A 17,248-nucleotide genomic window follows, 5' to 3' on the forward strand; every position below is an offset into this window, starting at 1 on the left:
TAAAAGTTAATTGAAAAAGCTACTTCACAGCTTATTTAACAAACACTACTCAGCAACTTAAATCTATAATCTAACAGCTATACCAAACAGATTAACAGCTTCTGATTAAAGTCATAATCTATAATCTGTTAAATTATAATCTATAATCTGTTTTAACACCTACACCAAACAACACCAATAAGATAGCAACATATATAGTGTGGAGCTTTTCTTTACAACTATCAAATAATTTCTCCTTATATAATTACGTTTTGACCGGTCAAAGAAACAATAAATATTAAAAAAAGTTTATTAAAATATTTTTTTAAGTGTATTCCAATGAGTCAATAAGATACTCTTATATTTTAATAAATTATATTATTTTAAATATTTGATCTATTAAATCTTAATTTTTATATTTAAAATATTTTATAGACAATTTTACTTTTATAAATATTTTTTGAAACCTTAACAATTTGATGATGTGAATATTTGTATTAAATAAATTTGACAGTGTGAATGTTCACATCATGAAACATTGATGTGAATATTTACATGGTCAATATGAACATTAATGCACTTCACCATATTATTATTAGAGATATTTTGATAGCTATATCATTCATAAGACTTATTAAAATATAAAAAATAATTTGAATTAAGCGAAACATAAGTGAAAAGGGATTTATAAATAAATACTCCAAATATTAATATCATTAAATTATATTATTTTTTTGGTAAATTAAAATTATATACTTTGTTTACCATTGACTTTATTCTATATTGATGGTCTGTTTGTTTCGGTATATATATATATACACTACTAAAAAAAATACTTTTTGCGACCGCCATAAACCGTCGCAAATAATAAAAAACAGTCGCAAAAGACTTTTTGCGACGGCCCATGCGACGGCGGCAAATGGGGGTCGCGAATATGGGGGTGGCAAATACTTTTTGCGATGGCAAAACAACGGTCGCAAATTATTTGCGACCACCTAAACTACTTATGGCGACCCCTATTTTGCCGTCGCAAAAAACAAAGAAAAACACTAACATGATCTTTGGCGACCATCTTGTTACCGTCGCAAAAAATTAAAAATAAAAATAAAAATTAATAAATAAATAAACAAATTGTGAAACATTAAAGCCCTTTTACCTATCCAGCTGTTTATCAAACAAATTAGACAAATCAAACCCACAGCTAACCTCTAGATATTCTTACTATTTTCTTCAAATATTAAAGCTTGAACAAAATAAAAACAAAAAATGTCACAATTAAACAATTACTTTTAATATGTGAAACTTTTTTTCATCATATTCCAGTTGGGGTAATATCTGTCAAAACACTTCCAGTATACAATACTACTAATAGAACTTATAAAAGGCGTGTCAATGAAGCACAAGCATTTTAAAGCCCAAATGATGAACTAAAGGTTTAAGATCTAACACGAGGCCTTTCAAGGACTGGGAACATCATTGTGAGAAGACATAAAAATGCAATCAAGTAAAGACAACCAAACATGCAGAACTAAGCTTCTTATGGAGCTCATCTAATTCCGATTGATAGCATGAGAAACCACATGTTTTAACAGCATTAAAATCCACAAGCAAAAATAAAGGTGAATAACCAGTAGCAACAATAATTCTTTGTTCTCACATGATAAAAAAATCTTATTCCAATCTCTAATCAGAGTAAGAGGGGAAGGGGAATGGAGGCAGGATAAGACAAATCATTGCTTACTTCTAATATCCATACTACCCTTGTTTTTTACCGGTCATACCTGCAACCACCTGCAAAGATGCAATCCGAATAATCAAATTAGTTAAAATTACCCGTGCACAAAATTCTTCCATCAGGTACATATATATTTGAAGTAGTACATAAAATGCCCGTAACGTAAAAAATCACTTTCGAAATGTTGAAATGCAAAAAAAAAAAACCTTAGGGGTAAAGTACATGGTTTTTATAGGGGAAGAATCCTAGTAATTTTTCTAGGCAAGACATCAAAAAGGAGCCCAAAACTCCACTTATCAAGGTCTAGAGAAAGCAGCCGGGAAGCACTAGGGTCTACAAAAGGCAGCTATTGGAAGATGCCTAGTGATTACAATAACATCCTAATCTCATCATACCAGCACCAAATATAATATAAGGCCCACCATTTGATAAGTCATACAGTTAATTAAATTACTAAGAAACATCAGATGGAAGGACTGGAATACTGGCACCATTTGTTCACTACTCTTGAATTTCAAATCCTCAAAACAATTTTGATATCCAAATTAAAAATTCAAAATCCACTATCGAATTCAATGTATTTCTGCTGATGCATGTGGATTTAAACATGTTGCCAGACAGAGTTAATGGCATATCTATAAGCTATTCTGATTATTTCTGTTGTCAAAGGAAAACCTGCGACATTCCTTTGTACTGTGATTGTACAGTATTGATTGAAGGGCAGTGCAGTCCATAAAAGAAAATCAAAGATAGGACATGTTTATATATATAGTTCCAGCACATGATTAGAGAGAAAATCACAGTATATACGCATAATATGTATATAAAAATCACAGTTTATATATATAGTTCCAGCACATGTTTATATATATAGTTCACAGTTTATATATATAGTTCACAGTTTAGAGAGAAAATCACAGTTTATATATATAGTTCCAGCACATGTTTATATATATAGTTCCGACATTCCTTTGTACTGTGATTGTCCCAGCCCCAGCCCCAGAAACAGAACCAGCCTCATCATGATTAGAGAGAATTCAGTTAAACATTGCACAAGGAATACCAAAAGCACATGTTTATATATATAGTTCCAGCACATGTTTATATATATAGTTCTGCGCTCTTCATTGCAGTAGAGGTGTTTATTGAGTGAACATGGGACCTGTAACTTTGTTTATTCCAGCACATGTTTATATATATAGTTCTGCGCTCTTCATTGCAGTAGAGGTGTTATATTTGGGTAATCTAATTGGTAGTTCAATAAAAACTGATGCTTCTACTTTTTCTATATTGGTTTTATAATGTTCTAGAAATTCATGTGTTTCATTCAATATCAAGTTGGTGGATAGCTAGGTTCTTAATCATTTGAAGCCATATAATTAATAAATGACATAATGTACCTGTTCTTTCGCGTAGGGCATGAAAAATTGAGTATTTGTGCTGCATACATTCTCTTCATACACAGCAAATATCACAAATACATGCATGGGGAAATATAGTGATATCCTTCAAGAACTTCATACACAGCAAATATCATAAATACATGCAGAAATATAGTAGAGTGGCATACCTATTCATTTTCTTTTGAAGCTTGCTGCCCACTAGATGCATCTGACACCTACAATATGTTAGTATAATGTGTTAATAATTTCCATATGTATATATGCAAATTGATAAAACGTAAAATTCGTCAATTTGTAAGTATTGCACCTCTCTCAAGCTCATACTCCCAGCCATACCCTGTGACTCTAAGAACAAAACACGTGCCGTTAGGTTCTTGATCATCGTAGTGAACCTAGACTCAACGTCTTGTGTCACACGCTGTGTGATCTCATCAATAAATGAAGGGGCTGCTAATGATCTTAGATTCAACCTGTTCAATAATTTTTCCAGAAGATAGATCATTGATGCAATACATTGAGAAGCCACCATGGCCTAATGTAATATTGCTTTTGATCATATTACTTTCGTCATAAATTAGTTTATTTTTTTTATTTTGTTTCCCCCCAATGTGGTTATCCCTTGCGATGAGTTGGAATAACATCTGTAAAGTTTCTAATGTGACACCCAAGGCATGTGATGCTCTTTTATTTGTAACGAAAATATGGGCAGTATGCACCAAGAGCATGCAATTACAATCAGGCTAGCTTGAGGTGTCTTATTTTGTCCATTTTTCATTTAGATTTTCAAAACATAATGAGGAAGTTGTGCATTCGTGGGATTTTGTTTAGGAGTGTAGGGGCATTTGTTAATAAGATTTTAGACGCTTAGGGTATGCGAAGTTTCATACAATGCACAACTCTACTCAACTCCTCTTGGCAATACCTCAATCAAACTACTCATGTTAGACCCAATGACAGTCTACTGTCTACGCTACCATTGTAGATGAATAAAGTTAGTAGATTGTGATGTTTGAATTATTTTGATCCAGAATTGAGAATATAAAGCCAAGAAGAGAACAAAATGAAACAAACAAACAGACTACCATAAACAGCATCCAAATCAAGCGAAAAAAAAAAGAAAAAGGCAGTTTGGTGTTGCTTTCTAGTACAATTGTTAATACAACTTCCCAGAATTAGGTCACTCACTCTAAAGATAATCTGCATGGATATTAGCTTTCAAATAATAGCATCCACATTCATTTCTTAAACCTTCTAGCTAATTAACAAAACAATGAACATTAAAAAAATAAAAAATAAAATTTAAAAATTAATCTAAATTGGAAGGATCTGAAACAGCTAACATATTTCATAATAGGCCACTTGTCTCTTTCCTCATGACATTAAAAAAACAACTCCAAGTTACATAAGTAAGAGTAAATGCATAAGTAAGAGTTTAAATGCATAATAGGCCACTTGTCTCTTTCCCCTTTTAAAAATTTGCATAAGTAAGAGTTTAAATGCATCACTTTGACTAGAAATCTGCATGGTTATTAGCTCTCGAATAGGTTAAAAATGGACAAACGATTACTATACTTTTGGGAGAAAAATTGTTGCCTCAAAAATAAATAGGAGGATTTATTAGAAAACCCTTTTTCAAATACTTGTATCTCAATTAATTCATAACATATTCTTATATTGCAATAAGTCCTATCATTTGGATATTTGATTAAACAAATCTTAATTATCATATTTAAGGTATATTATAGACAATTTTATCTTTACAAATTTTTTTTGAATTTTTAGCAACTTGATAATGTAAACATTCATATATATTTTTTTAAAGATTTGATGTGAACATTCATATTTAACAGTGTGAATATTCATATCATGAAACATTCACCATTAATGCGAATATTATTAAGGGTATTTTGGTAATTATATCACCCATAAAACTTATTGAAACATAAAAAAATATTTTAAACTAAGTAGAATATAAGTAGATGAAGAGAGATTTATGAATAAGTAGAATATAATATAAACTTGATTTGGTACGGATTACACATTCCATGTTTTGAAACATTTCTAGATATTTTTCTATGAGTACATAAACTGATACATACAGATGAAATTTGCAAAACTTATTTTACAAACTATAAGGCTAGTATGTTATTTTAGTGGGTTTCATTTCAAAATCAAATTTTGTCATTGAATGTCACCATATGTGGTTAAGATTGTGAGGTATTGAATTATATAATTTCAATATACATAAATCTCAAACACCTGATTTAATAGTTGAAAGTGGATTGAGACAGAAGAATCAAGGGATTTAAGGACACAAAATCATGTGCCCACAAAATTTATCATTCTTCTACATGCACAGAATCCGATTCGATTCAGTGAGAGAATTGTGTTAGGTTGCATGATCAAATTCAGTACATTTAGAATTTTCCCAAGATTTATCACAAAAGGTCATCTAATTTTTGGGCCTTTGCATCTATTGCCAAGAAATTAAAGAGGGTTTAAGTTGATTAGAGTATAAGCTAGATTTGTCTACATTAATGCAGGTGTCAATAAACTTGGATGCAAATGGTGAATGCCAAGAATGTTCAGTGAAGTCATTGAATGAATGGAAAAAAGCATCAGATTTCCCAGTGATAAATCAAGACTACTCAGGTGCCAAAAACACATACATTTATGCAGCAACGACCTCTGGTTCAAGCCAAGCATTGCCACATTTCCCATTCGACACAGTGCTGAAACTAAACACTTTGAACAAGTCAATCCCCAAAACCCCCCAAGTTATGTTTTCAAACAAGATTTCGAAGTTACAGTCGCATTTTGAAAACACGACTTCGTAAAATAGAACATAGATTTGAAATATAAGTTTTAAACTGCTTGGATTTGAAAATTTTCTCTTAAAAATGTTAGGTAAAAAACACTAAGGAGCATAGTTTATCTTGAAATCTTAGAGCAGCCATGAACTTTGAAAGTTTTCATCAAACTTGGACTTGAAAACTAACATTAGTGCCCCATGGCTTATCTCATAAGCACGCTTCTAAGTGAGAACGTCTATCCTAACAATGCTTGCTCACAAAACTAATTTAATCACAATCAATCAATCCAATCATGCTAAAACTAATTTAAAATCCTACAACTCAGTTATAGATAGTGAGAAAACACGCATCGATTAGTTTGAAATGAAGGCATTGAGGTCGTTGTCTAACCTTAAATCAATGAAATAACTGTCAACATTAAGTCTCTCAGAAGTCCTTATATGCTAGCTGAGTTAGGTTTGGGCTTGACCTGTAATAACAGAAACGAGAGTTAAAAAAATATTAGATCTAGAATTTTTTCTTTCCTAAATAGAACATGTCTGATTGATATTCAAAGCACATGTAGCAGCCATGAAATGAACAGCATATTCAACAATTTTGCAGAGAGAAGTAATTTGAACAATTCAAGCGATGAAGTGTTTCCAGTAAGGAGCTTCCAAATTACTTACATGTCTTACTTACAATGAGTGGCACTAATGAGATCCAGGCAAGCGTGTACCAGCCTACACAAGTTTTAGAAGATAAAAATTATGATTTTATATAATCATGAAAGACTAAAAGTGAATTTAGTCTGATATCATCAAACAGAAACAGAGATGTTTGCTTACTGTAAACATTCAGCAGCAGTAAGATGACAGCAAAAACCCACAGTGGGAAACTGCAAAATCAACCCAAATTTAAAAAAAAAAAAAAAAAATCATTAGCATATAAGTGTCTTGGTAGATTCATTAAATGATATTCCCAAAGCCAGTGAGGAATATAGTTGACAATATTGAAAGAAGAAATGATGAAGTTACCTTATTCCCACCACCACCTTGAAGTCATCTTCCATGGATCTCTTAATATATTTGTGGAAATTAAATTTGGTATTTGGAGCAAAATGTGCCTACATACATATATTTATCAGACTTAATCTGTTGGGACATACCAGAATTGGTCATGCATATAATTAACATTTTAAAAAGGACTTTAGGCCCTGTTTGGAGTTGCTTCTAGGGGTGTTCATGTTAAGTATCAAATGATTGATGTGTTGTACTTGAATTTGATAGTGGATTTATTATATTGTTCAATTTAAATCGAACATGTCAATCATTTGAGATTCAACTTGAAAATCCTGGGGAAATGAAGAAGCCCACTTACGTTGATAAACCCATTGCGCATAGTTATATATTCCACCTTTGACACCGAACCAAAGAATTGCCTGAAGAATGCAACCTGGAATAAAAATTTATAATCCCATATCATGCTTTGAAATTAGACAATGTGCTATGATATTTTGAACAATTCATAATTACTCTGAGTTATAATCTTACAATCCATCTGATCCCAGGAGTTCTGGAAAATCTAGTATGACGTCTCACAAATGAAGTCTGATGACTAAACCTAAATCTTGCTGGATCTGTTTAAGAAAAAAAAAAAAACTCATCAATAATATTACAAAATCCGAAAAAATTACTAAAAAATAAAAGGAAAATGTTTGGGACCACTTTTGGAGATGATGCCCACATCCCCAAAGTGATCACAGCCCTCCATGTATGTGTGAGGTTCATTCATACATCATGAGTAGTTCAGATTTATGGAGGTCTTGTGGGAGTGGGAATCTTAATCATTGCTCAAAATAAAATATGTGAATTACATTTGTTCCAAGTGTAGCACAACAAATTACACACTTCATTTTCAGGCAATTTTTCAAACTATTTTTTGGGAGCCCAACAATTAACATTAATCAGCCCCTGGAGATTTCGGTCCATAATGTTGCCATTAAGCTGGGCCGTTAAGCTGGCCCTATTTGAAATTTACGAAGGCCCAAACTTAGGCCCAATCTTCATATATAAAAAATAATTAAATGAGAACTGAGAACAGGAAGGAATTACCATTGGTGAATTGATATTCCAAAGACGACGTATCTGATTCCCAACCCTTCCATTTCTTCATCTGGTGAATAAATAATAAATAATAAATAAACTTGATAAACATAGCTGCATCCAAATAGCCTGATATGTAGATTGGAATTTTAAATTGAAGAATGTCTTCACACCTTACACCATTCGAAGTCAAGACCTTTGGTAGATGAAAAAGCTACCCCAGAAAATGAATAGCGGTCCACAATGAGGGTGGTTCCACTTCTCAACTTAGACTCCATTAATGATCTGCAAATACATTGTAGATGATCATGTACAATACAACCTTCACATTTCAAATATTTGCTTGTGTGAACGTCTAAAGTACCAATCGCTAACAGATTACATAGTAGAACATTTGGGGATTATAAATCCAACATTCTAATAACTTTACTGTCAGATGGATCTGTTAATATGAAAGAAAAAAAATGGGACCATTAGACAAACAAAGAGCATAATAACTAAATGATTTCGAAAGTTACAACATCATATTGCGTAGGAGGCAGAGCCCTTGCCCTGCAAATCTGAAAAAGTTCTGTAGACAGCTCCTGCAAAAGGCTTCACTAGTTGGCGATGCTCACAGAATCACTAATATGACTCAAAACAGGTACATGAGAATCTACTAAAAGTGAAACACGTAGCTCAAAAACCGTGTCAATATATTAGTATTAGATTTTGAAAAATGATTGGACCTAATATAAATCGTATAAGGTAACCCTGTGGAAAGATATGATCAACCAAATGGATGTATCCGAACCCGTCATATCTGCAGATCAAACTAAGCCAGAATCAGTGCCACATGACAACAATGTTTTGGATGACATCTGCAAGACTGATGCTTGCAGTTTTTCTTTACTAGAGTAAAAGTCACAAAATAAAATTTAATCTGTCCCCAAATCCAGACCTTTTTTCAGCAAAATGACAACATAATGTTTAACACTAATGTCGGAGTTGAGCATAAAGAAACATTTAGCACTTCATACACAGCTATTTATTAATTTTAAGCTACTTTCATATGTAGAACAATACAAATGACTGAAAAATTGATGATTACCTACAAATGCAGAAAAACAAAAATTAATTCCCATCCAAAAAATGCAAAAAATGAGAGGATCAACTGAACTGACATGAGATCCCAAATAGCCATTTACAATTCATGATCCACAGCTCCACCGCAACGTATTATCCTTTTGGGAGTCCAATTAAAACACCAAGGCAAGGCAGTGTTAAATACTAGAAGAGAAAACAAACAAACCAACAGCAGAGTTGAATAGAAAACCAAAAAAATAGTCCCTTACATGCTGAAAAAGCTGACTGATAACACACTGAAAACGCTCTTGCACCATTGGGGGCGGTCCTTGTCCATGTCCTTGCGCATAGGCATAGTCATAGGCTGGAAAGTATGGAGAAGAAGGGATTTGCAAATCATCCCTAAACAACAACCAAATTCAATTGTAAGGCAATAATCAAGACAAATAGAAACACTCAAGTGAATAAAAAAATTAACAACAACGGCAAAATCTAAACACAATCTAAAGGAATTCAATTGCAATCCTATAATTTTCATTCTCTGCATGAGGAATATAAATAAATCTGTAAATGGAATTATAAACATGACATCCAAAACTAAATATAGAGAAAGAACACTGACATCTAAAATGATAATTAGATGAATATACTCAGATCCTCAATCATTCACATGTAAAACAAATTCCAATAGGTTTGGATGGTAACAGCCTTATACATGCCATCAACACATGTACATGTCGTGTTTTTACTTGTTAAATTTCTATCATAATGATAGAACACAACACTACTTACAAATCAGAAGCAAGAGCATCACCTCCAGGACTATCAATTCGGATGATAACAGCCTTATATCTTTTTGACTCTGGAATAAAAGATCAGCATTAGCTGGGGAAGGAGCACAATTATAGACAAAGGAAAAGCTAACTGAACACAGAAAAGTAATTAACTCAGTGAGCAGTAAAATATAGTTGGTAATGCCATAGCAATTCCTTAATCTATAAATCCAGTTCATCATTTAAATTCATGTCTTTCTTTATTTTGTTATTATTATTATTTATTTATTTTTAAGGTCTCATGCATCTTGAATCCAACATCAGTGTTGCAATCTTGCAACTACGTTTATTTTTCAATTCCGTCTTCATAATTAGGATTTGCAATTTAACTTGGAACTCAAGATTGAGTATTTCTTTCTCTTTATTCATCAGATTAAAACATCAGACCGTTTCCATTCAATAGGTCTCCAGGTACTCAAACATTTTCGTGCAATTGATACTTCACTTACAAGATGGTGATCCTTTCATTTAATGAATTATTTGAAAATCACTTTGTCATATTACACAAACACTGCAGTCACCAATAGATGAAATTGAAATGAAAAAAAAGGAACCTGAGTGAGTTGGGAGACGAAAGAGTCGTGATTGTGAACATCAGAAGTGAAGGAGCAATGATCGATGCTACTAGAAGCGGAAAACAAGAGGCTGAAGTTGGATGCGACGGTGAAGATGACGAAATCGAATGATCTCTACTGGTTCTGATCATCAAACCTTAGTAGCTCCGGCATTGTTGTCTGCTGCTTCTCATCACAATCTTAGAGAGAGAGAGAGAGAGAGAGAGAGAGAGAGAGAGAGATGTGTTTGTGAATCGTCGGGAAAGTGAAAGTGAAAAGGGGGTTAGGGCATAGGTATAATAAGAAAGGGGCAAAATAAATAAAAGAAAGACTCAGATGTTGTTGTAAATATTATTTTTTGCGACCGTTAAATAGTCAGTCGCAAAAAATTAGTCGCAACAAGTCACTTTTCTAGTAGTGATATATATATATATATATATATATATATATTTATATAAAAATATTATCCATATTTTTTTATGTTTGGTATGATTGAAAATGATTCCGAGATCAATTGAAAATAAATTTATTTAAAAATAAAATATTTATTTATTTATTATTTGATAAGATATTTTCTACTTCAAAGAGTACATATTTTTAGACTAAAATTTTATTGCTATCACCACATTACCACAATTAGGGTTGGTTTGACATGAACTATATAATTCATCTTTTTTATCTTTTTATCTTTTTTTCATCACATCACCTCTCTACTTTTCTGCACATCTTTTCGTAAAAAGATAAAAAGTACACTTTTTTAGGACACCTCAAACCAACCCTTAATATAACCAATGACACATTAATTTTAAGATCGCAATCAAACATCAAAAAAAAATTCTTAAAAAATATTTTTGATTAAAACATATATTGAGCTGAAATAAATGACTGGAAATTTCAAAGGATACCCATGTTGTTTTCCTAGAAAAAAATTTAAAAAAATATATTTTAAAATTTATGGAGTGCCAAATCCCAAAATTATGGCGCTATTTAGCAAAGAGGTTTGGGGTTATTTTAGTCACAAAAGATAAAATAAATTATTTTAGTCATAGCAAATAAAATATCACATTCAACCTATAATCATTATATTTTTTTTAAAAAAAGAGTTAAAAAAAATTAAAAAGCCAAAGAGAGAGAGAGAGAAGGGGGGAGTGAGTGAGTGATGTCAGTGACGCGGAGTAGGTAGATTTTGAAAATCCACCACAGACAACAACAAAAAAAAAAAAAAAAAAAATGATTTTTAAATTATCTTAAATAAAAACAAAAGTTAGAAAAGATTCTTCAAGACTATAGTTCGGAAAGAATGGTTGGATTGGGTTTGAGTCTATTTTTAGTTCAGATTAAAATAGTTAAAAAAATTAAAAAATCAACTTATTTTTCAAACGAAAATGTTTGGTTTAATTTTTTAAATTATTGTTCTCATTTATTTTTATTAATTAGTTTTTAATATTTTAATTAATTTTTTTTCTGTTTTTTAGATACACCTAATCGTGATATATCTAAAAAGGAAAATAAATTGACTAAAAATATTTAAAAAATACTAAAAACAAATGAAAATTCAAATAAAAACCTGTATGCTTTTTTGTTCCGATTTTTGTTTGTTTCTAGTAATTTTTTTTGATTTGTTCTTAGATGAATTTAATTTTGATGTATTTAAAAAAAACCTAAAATATGATTTAAAAAAGAGAGATTTACTTATAATCTCATTTAGAGGACTTATAACCCAACAAGTCCATAAAATTTTCATGTATTCCATCTGGTCCCATATATTTAGACTTGTATCTCAAGAGGTCCTTTTTTTCCTTGTTTATAATATTTAATAGTAAGTATTACACACAATTATAATCTTCTTATTTCCGTTTTCTATTTTGACTGTTTTGAAATTAGTGGAATAGGTTTCTTTAAAAACTAAATATATATTATTAAATTGTAATATTGACAAGAAAACATGGTTGGAAAATAATCTTACAGCACAAAGAAACTTTGGTAGCCTCTCAAATTATAGTTTCACCCATTGATTTGAGTGTGATGTTTGTTTTGAGCTTTCAAATCATAATTCTACACTTATTTCTCAAAACTCAATTCAAAACATAATCATTACTTTTCAAAACTCATAACCAAACACATAATTCAAAACTCTTTTCAAAACTTAATTCAAATTAATATTTTAATTTTTTAAATATTTTAAAAATATTTTAATTTTGTTAAGATTTTAAATATTTTAATATGTTACGATTTTTTTAATTTTTTAATTTTTTGAATATTTTTAAATATTTTAATTTTTAAATATTACGATTTAAATTTTTTAAATTTTAAAATATTTTATAAAAATAAATTCAAACTCTATTTTATAAAAATATTTTTAAATATTTTAATTTTTTTGTTATGTATTTGGTTACGATTTGAATGTAGAGTTGTGAAAGTAGTATAGAGTTTCGAGTTATGTGTTTGGTTTTGAGTTTTAAAAATAATTTCTTAACTGAGTTTTGTTTTATGTGTTTGGTTACGATTGGAGTGTAGAATTGTTTTTAAATTTAAAATATTAAAAATTTTAATTATTTAATTTTTTTGAATATTTAAGTTATTTAAATTTTTACGATTTAAATTTTTTTAATATTTATTTTAATTTTTTACTTATTAAATTTTTTAGATTATTTAAATTATTTAAATATTTATGATTTAAAATTTTTGAATATTTATTTTGAAAAAAAATTATTTCCTTTGTAGTATTTTCAATTAAAAAATTGATTAATGTTATTTTCTGTTAATAATAAATTTTTTTAATTGAATTTTAAAAAAAGTTTGGTTATGGGTGTTGATCAGAATTTTCAATAGTGGAAAAATAATGTGTTTTGTTATGAGTTATAACAATTTGAATTAAGCTTTAAAAACTCTTTCCAAAACTCATAACTAAACAAATTTTCTTACTTCACATGTCAAATCAAATTTTTAAAACTCAATTTAACACTCTATTCAAAAATCATAACCAAACTAAATTTCTACACTCAAATCATAATTTCAAAATACACAAACTCAAAATACAACTCATATTCTAAAATCATAGTTAGAAAATTATACCAAACGGAGTCTCTCTCTCTCTCTCTCTCTCTCTCTCTCTCTCTCTCTCTCTCTCTCTCATTTGCTTATTTGAGAATTTGGGAAAATCACAAAACAACAAAAATTCAAAGAGATGAATTGGATGATGATCATCAAAGAAAGAAACAAAATAGAAGAAACCCAGAAAGAAGCTTATCATCATCATCATTATCGTCATCATCATTCTTCTATTGTTGCAGTTCGAAACTCTGTGTTCTTCCATTGCTACAGTTCAAAACTTTGGGTTTTTCCATTGTTACAGTTTGAAACTTTATTTTCTTCCATTCAGATATCGTAGGTGCAAAGTTAGCACCGCTTTTGTTTTGCAACTACATATAGGTATGTATTGGTAAGGGTGTATGTTCAAAATTATTCAATAATTTATTAAAGTTAGATTTGACTTTTTGTTTCAAAATGAGTTGATATGGTATTATATATCCGTGTATATGTATACTTATTAATTAGGTATTTTTGTTAATGTGAACGTACACATCCACTAAAGTCGTTGTTATTGTGGATTATTATATTTAAATATTTTGAATTTGGTGACGTGAACTTCAACATTAGAAACATGGGATGGTTGCATGATGTGCAATGTAAACTGATGATTGCATGATTGTTGTATAATGTGAATATTCACATTCACATATTACTGATTATTGTATGAGTTCTCATGATTATTACATGGTGTAAAAGTTTGCATTGGTGTTGTAATTATCACATCTTTAATCAATGTTAATATTTACATTTAGATATAGTTATATAAGCGTAAATAACTATGTGATATTTTGGTCAGAACATATTGTGCATCTTAGTAACACAACATAGAGATGTGAATGTTCATATCAATATTTGTGAATGGTCATATACACACAACAACAAACAATTACCAATAATGTGAATTTTCACAGTGTCTCTAATACCAAAATAACATAACAACACTAACCATGTATTACTCACAACAAATCACAATTGATGTTAATATTCACATTAAAAAAATAGTCATACACTAGCATAAATAACATGAATGTTCATAGTGTATGGTTCTATGAGGAAATATTATTTACCAGTATTCATTTGTAATATGAAAGTTCACATTAATATTTAGTGAGAGATTTATGGTTTTAGGAATGTGAGAGATTTTTTCTATGGAATGAATAAAAGATTTTCTCCGTAGAATGAGAGAAAATTTTCTTTATGAAATAAGGGAAAGATTTTATTAATTTAGAGATTCTCCCAAGAATAAAGAGAGATTTTCTCTACAAAATTAAAGCCTGTTATTATTTTTTTATTGTGTATTAATTTTAAAATGAAAACTTACACAAAAAGTTAAAAAAGTGATTTGATCATATCATTCTAAACAGAATCTAATGAAATATTAAAAAAAAAAGATAGATTAAATGGAATAAAACAATTAAGAATATGACTTTCTAAAAAATCGCCCTTTAAAAAATTTATCTAAAAATAATTTTTGAAAAACAAATGAAAAAAAGTTGTCACTCAAGAAGGCATAGCATTCAATGGGACAAGTTTCTAATCAAGGTGACAGCAGGTGCTCCTGCTTGCTTTGGTGCTTGCTGACGAGAGGAACCACGCCTTCCCTCCTCCGAACTAGGAGTAGTCAAATGGCACCACGTGATCTGCCCTGGTCATTCAGAATTCAGAGTTTGTCTCTCATGAATTAAAAAGTATATTTATTTTTTATTTTTTATTTTTTTTAGTCATTCTATTTCTTTCTTTTTTATATATATCTTTCTATAAAAAAAAAAATAAAAAAATACATTTATTTATTTAGATTATTTTAAACAATCCTTTAGTAATACTACGGATTCAAATATAAAAATTTATAAATTATTCAGAGTTTTACTTCAATGTCTCATATTTATTTCATATGTGAATCTTGGGTCAACAGCTGTAACGCCCTCAAATTAAACCCATAATGTACATAGCATTAACGTGCATTATTAAAAGAAAATGAATCTTTTGAATTATTCATCAGAGTACTTTTATTAAAAGTCATTACATGGAACATCAAAATAAATGCCCTAAGGGCTTACATCTTTCCAAGCTAACACTTGGACACAAAAAAATGAGTATTAACCCATTTACAAGTTAAGCCCTTGGCTTGAATGTTTACATGTAACCTTATTTAAAATAAATAACTAAAGACAAGTCTTCAAAATCCGCATCCTTCCAAACTAAGTCCTGGGAGGTTGCTTATCACCTGAACCTGAAAATGATGTTCCCATAAAGGGTGAGCCACAGCCCAGTAGGAATATACTAAACCACATATAAGCAATGAATAAAGCAATAGTATTTGACAGATGGTTAACCAAGATAATCAACCACTTCATTTTACAGTCTCATGACACTATTGTCTAAGAAACAATTTACTCTCCAATTTTATCAACATGGCTCAGAACCTGGCCAACCTACAACAGTGAATTACATATACCATATTCATATCCTTCCAATATCAACAAACAAATGAGACTCAAGCTCAATTCACAACACTTCATACTTCCAGATTGATACACATTTTAGTGCTGTATCAATAAAACACTTCTATATAAATAAGCACACATAAAAGTGATGCTAATGGAGTCCATCCCCTATCTCCTCCCAAACAAAATCCGGTTTAGAGGTCCATCCCCTATCTTCCCCTAAACCGTGGAGTACATCCCCTATCTCCTCCCACACAAAACAATGTATGCAAATGCAATGCTCAATCAATACACGTATTTTCTGTATCAATGCAATAATCAAAGTAAATGACTTAACCAATGTGATTAGTTTCAGTTATTCCTAATCCACATGCAATGTCTACAACAATCACGACTATCCTCCACCGATAGCCCAAAACAGTTATTTCTAAACAGGAAATAAATGTATCAACTAACATAATTCCAACATTTTCATAGGTGAGTGATTAAACTAACCAACTACACCATTTAATCAATAAATTCATTAATTCCATGAATTCAACTAAATTCCCCAATTTTCCCTGAATTGATTATATAAATTAATTTATTACAACAACTAGGGTTTTCCCGAAAATTACCAAAGTAACCCAACACATCAAAATACCAAAACTTAGAGCAAAACCTATAAAATGGAGTAGGAAATCCCTACCTCAAAGAAAACAACCCAAAAAGGTGAAGAAATAGATGAATGCCCAAAATACCAAAGTGCTCCAAATCGCCAAATGCTCAGATTAAATGGTAGCCCTTGCCTCACTCTATCTTTTTAATGAAGGATCTAGGGTAGAAACACACCCTATGTGGATCAAATCTAAGAAAGAAGGTGAGTAGGGAGAGAGAGAAGTCGAACCTGGGGTTTTGAATCAAAAGAATATGAAAAGACTGATCAAATCCCGCTGCTGTGTATATAAACTGGACAGGCTCGCTCGAGCGAAGACTTGGTCGCTCGAGCTACCAGACACAGAGAAACTACGCTCGAGCCAAGGAAGCCTTGCTCGAGCCAACAACTCAAATGCTCGCTCGAGCGAAAGAAAGCTCGGTCGAGCGAAAAACTCAAACCCTCAGGTCTGAACCCAGACACACGCTCGAGCGAAGGAACTATAGCTCGAGCGAAGGATGAACTAACTCGCTCGAGCGAAGAAAAGCTCGCTCGAGCCAAGAATGCTCAGCTACAGGTCCAAATCAAACACTACCTCTCGCTCGAGCGAA

At 30.8% G+C, this 17,248-nt stretch overlaps 1 protein-coding gene across 2 annotated transcripts; it reads right to left on the reverse strand.

Moving 5' to 3' along the window:
- Positions 1-1,579: 1,579 nt before the first annotated feature.
- LOC145814639 (MLO protein homolog 1-like) lies at positions 1,580-8,395 on the reverse strand. 2 transcript variants are annotated; one of them, XR_014358007.1, is made up of 9 exons: positions 8,188-8,370; positions 8,024-8,084; positions 7,463-7,548; positions 7,290-7,364; positions 6,947-7,035; positions 6,758-6,807; positions 6,599-6,652; positions 6,321-6,399; positions 1,580-1,770 (listed from the first exon to the last, which is right to left on the reverse strand). XR_014358007.1 is itself a non-coding variant. In XM_082911612.1 (9 exons), exons 1-8 carry the CDS (start codon positions 8,290-8,292, stop codon positions 6,367-6,369), a joined length of 540 nt encoding a protein of 179 aa, XP_082767738.1. In that variant the 5' UTR covers positions 8,293-8,395; the 3' UTR covers positions 1,580-1,770; positions 6,321-6,366. The 2 variants fall into 2 exon arrangements, 1 of the variants encoding a protein (XP_082767738.1); XM_082911612.1 differs by having other exon boundaries at positions 6,612-6,652; positions 8,188-8,395.
- Between the last annotated feature and the right edge of the window lie 8,853 nt (positions 8,396-17,248).

The sequence above is a fragment of the Camellia sinensis genome, unplaced genomic scaffold (assembly GCF_055761805.1).
Source record: "Camellia sinensis isolate YWXY unplaced genomic scaffold, ASM5576180v1 Unanchor12, whole genome shotgun sequence".
Classification (NCBI taxonomy): Eukaryota; Viridiplantae; Streptophyta; class Magnoliopsida; order Ericales; family Theaceae; genus Camellia; species Camellia sinensis.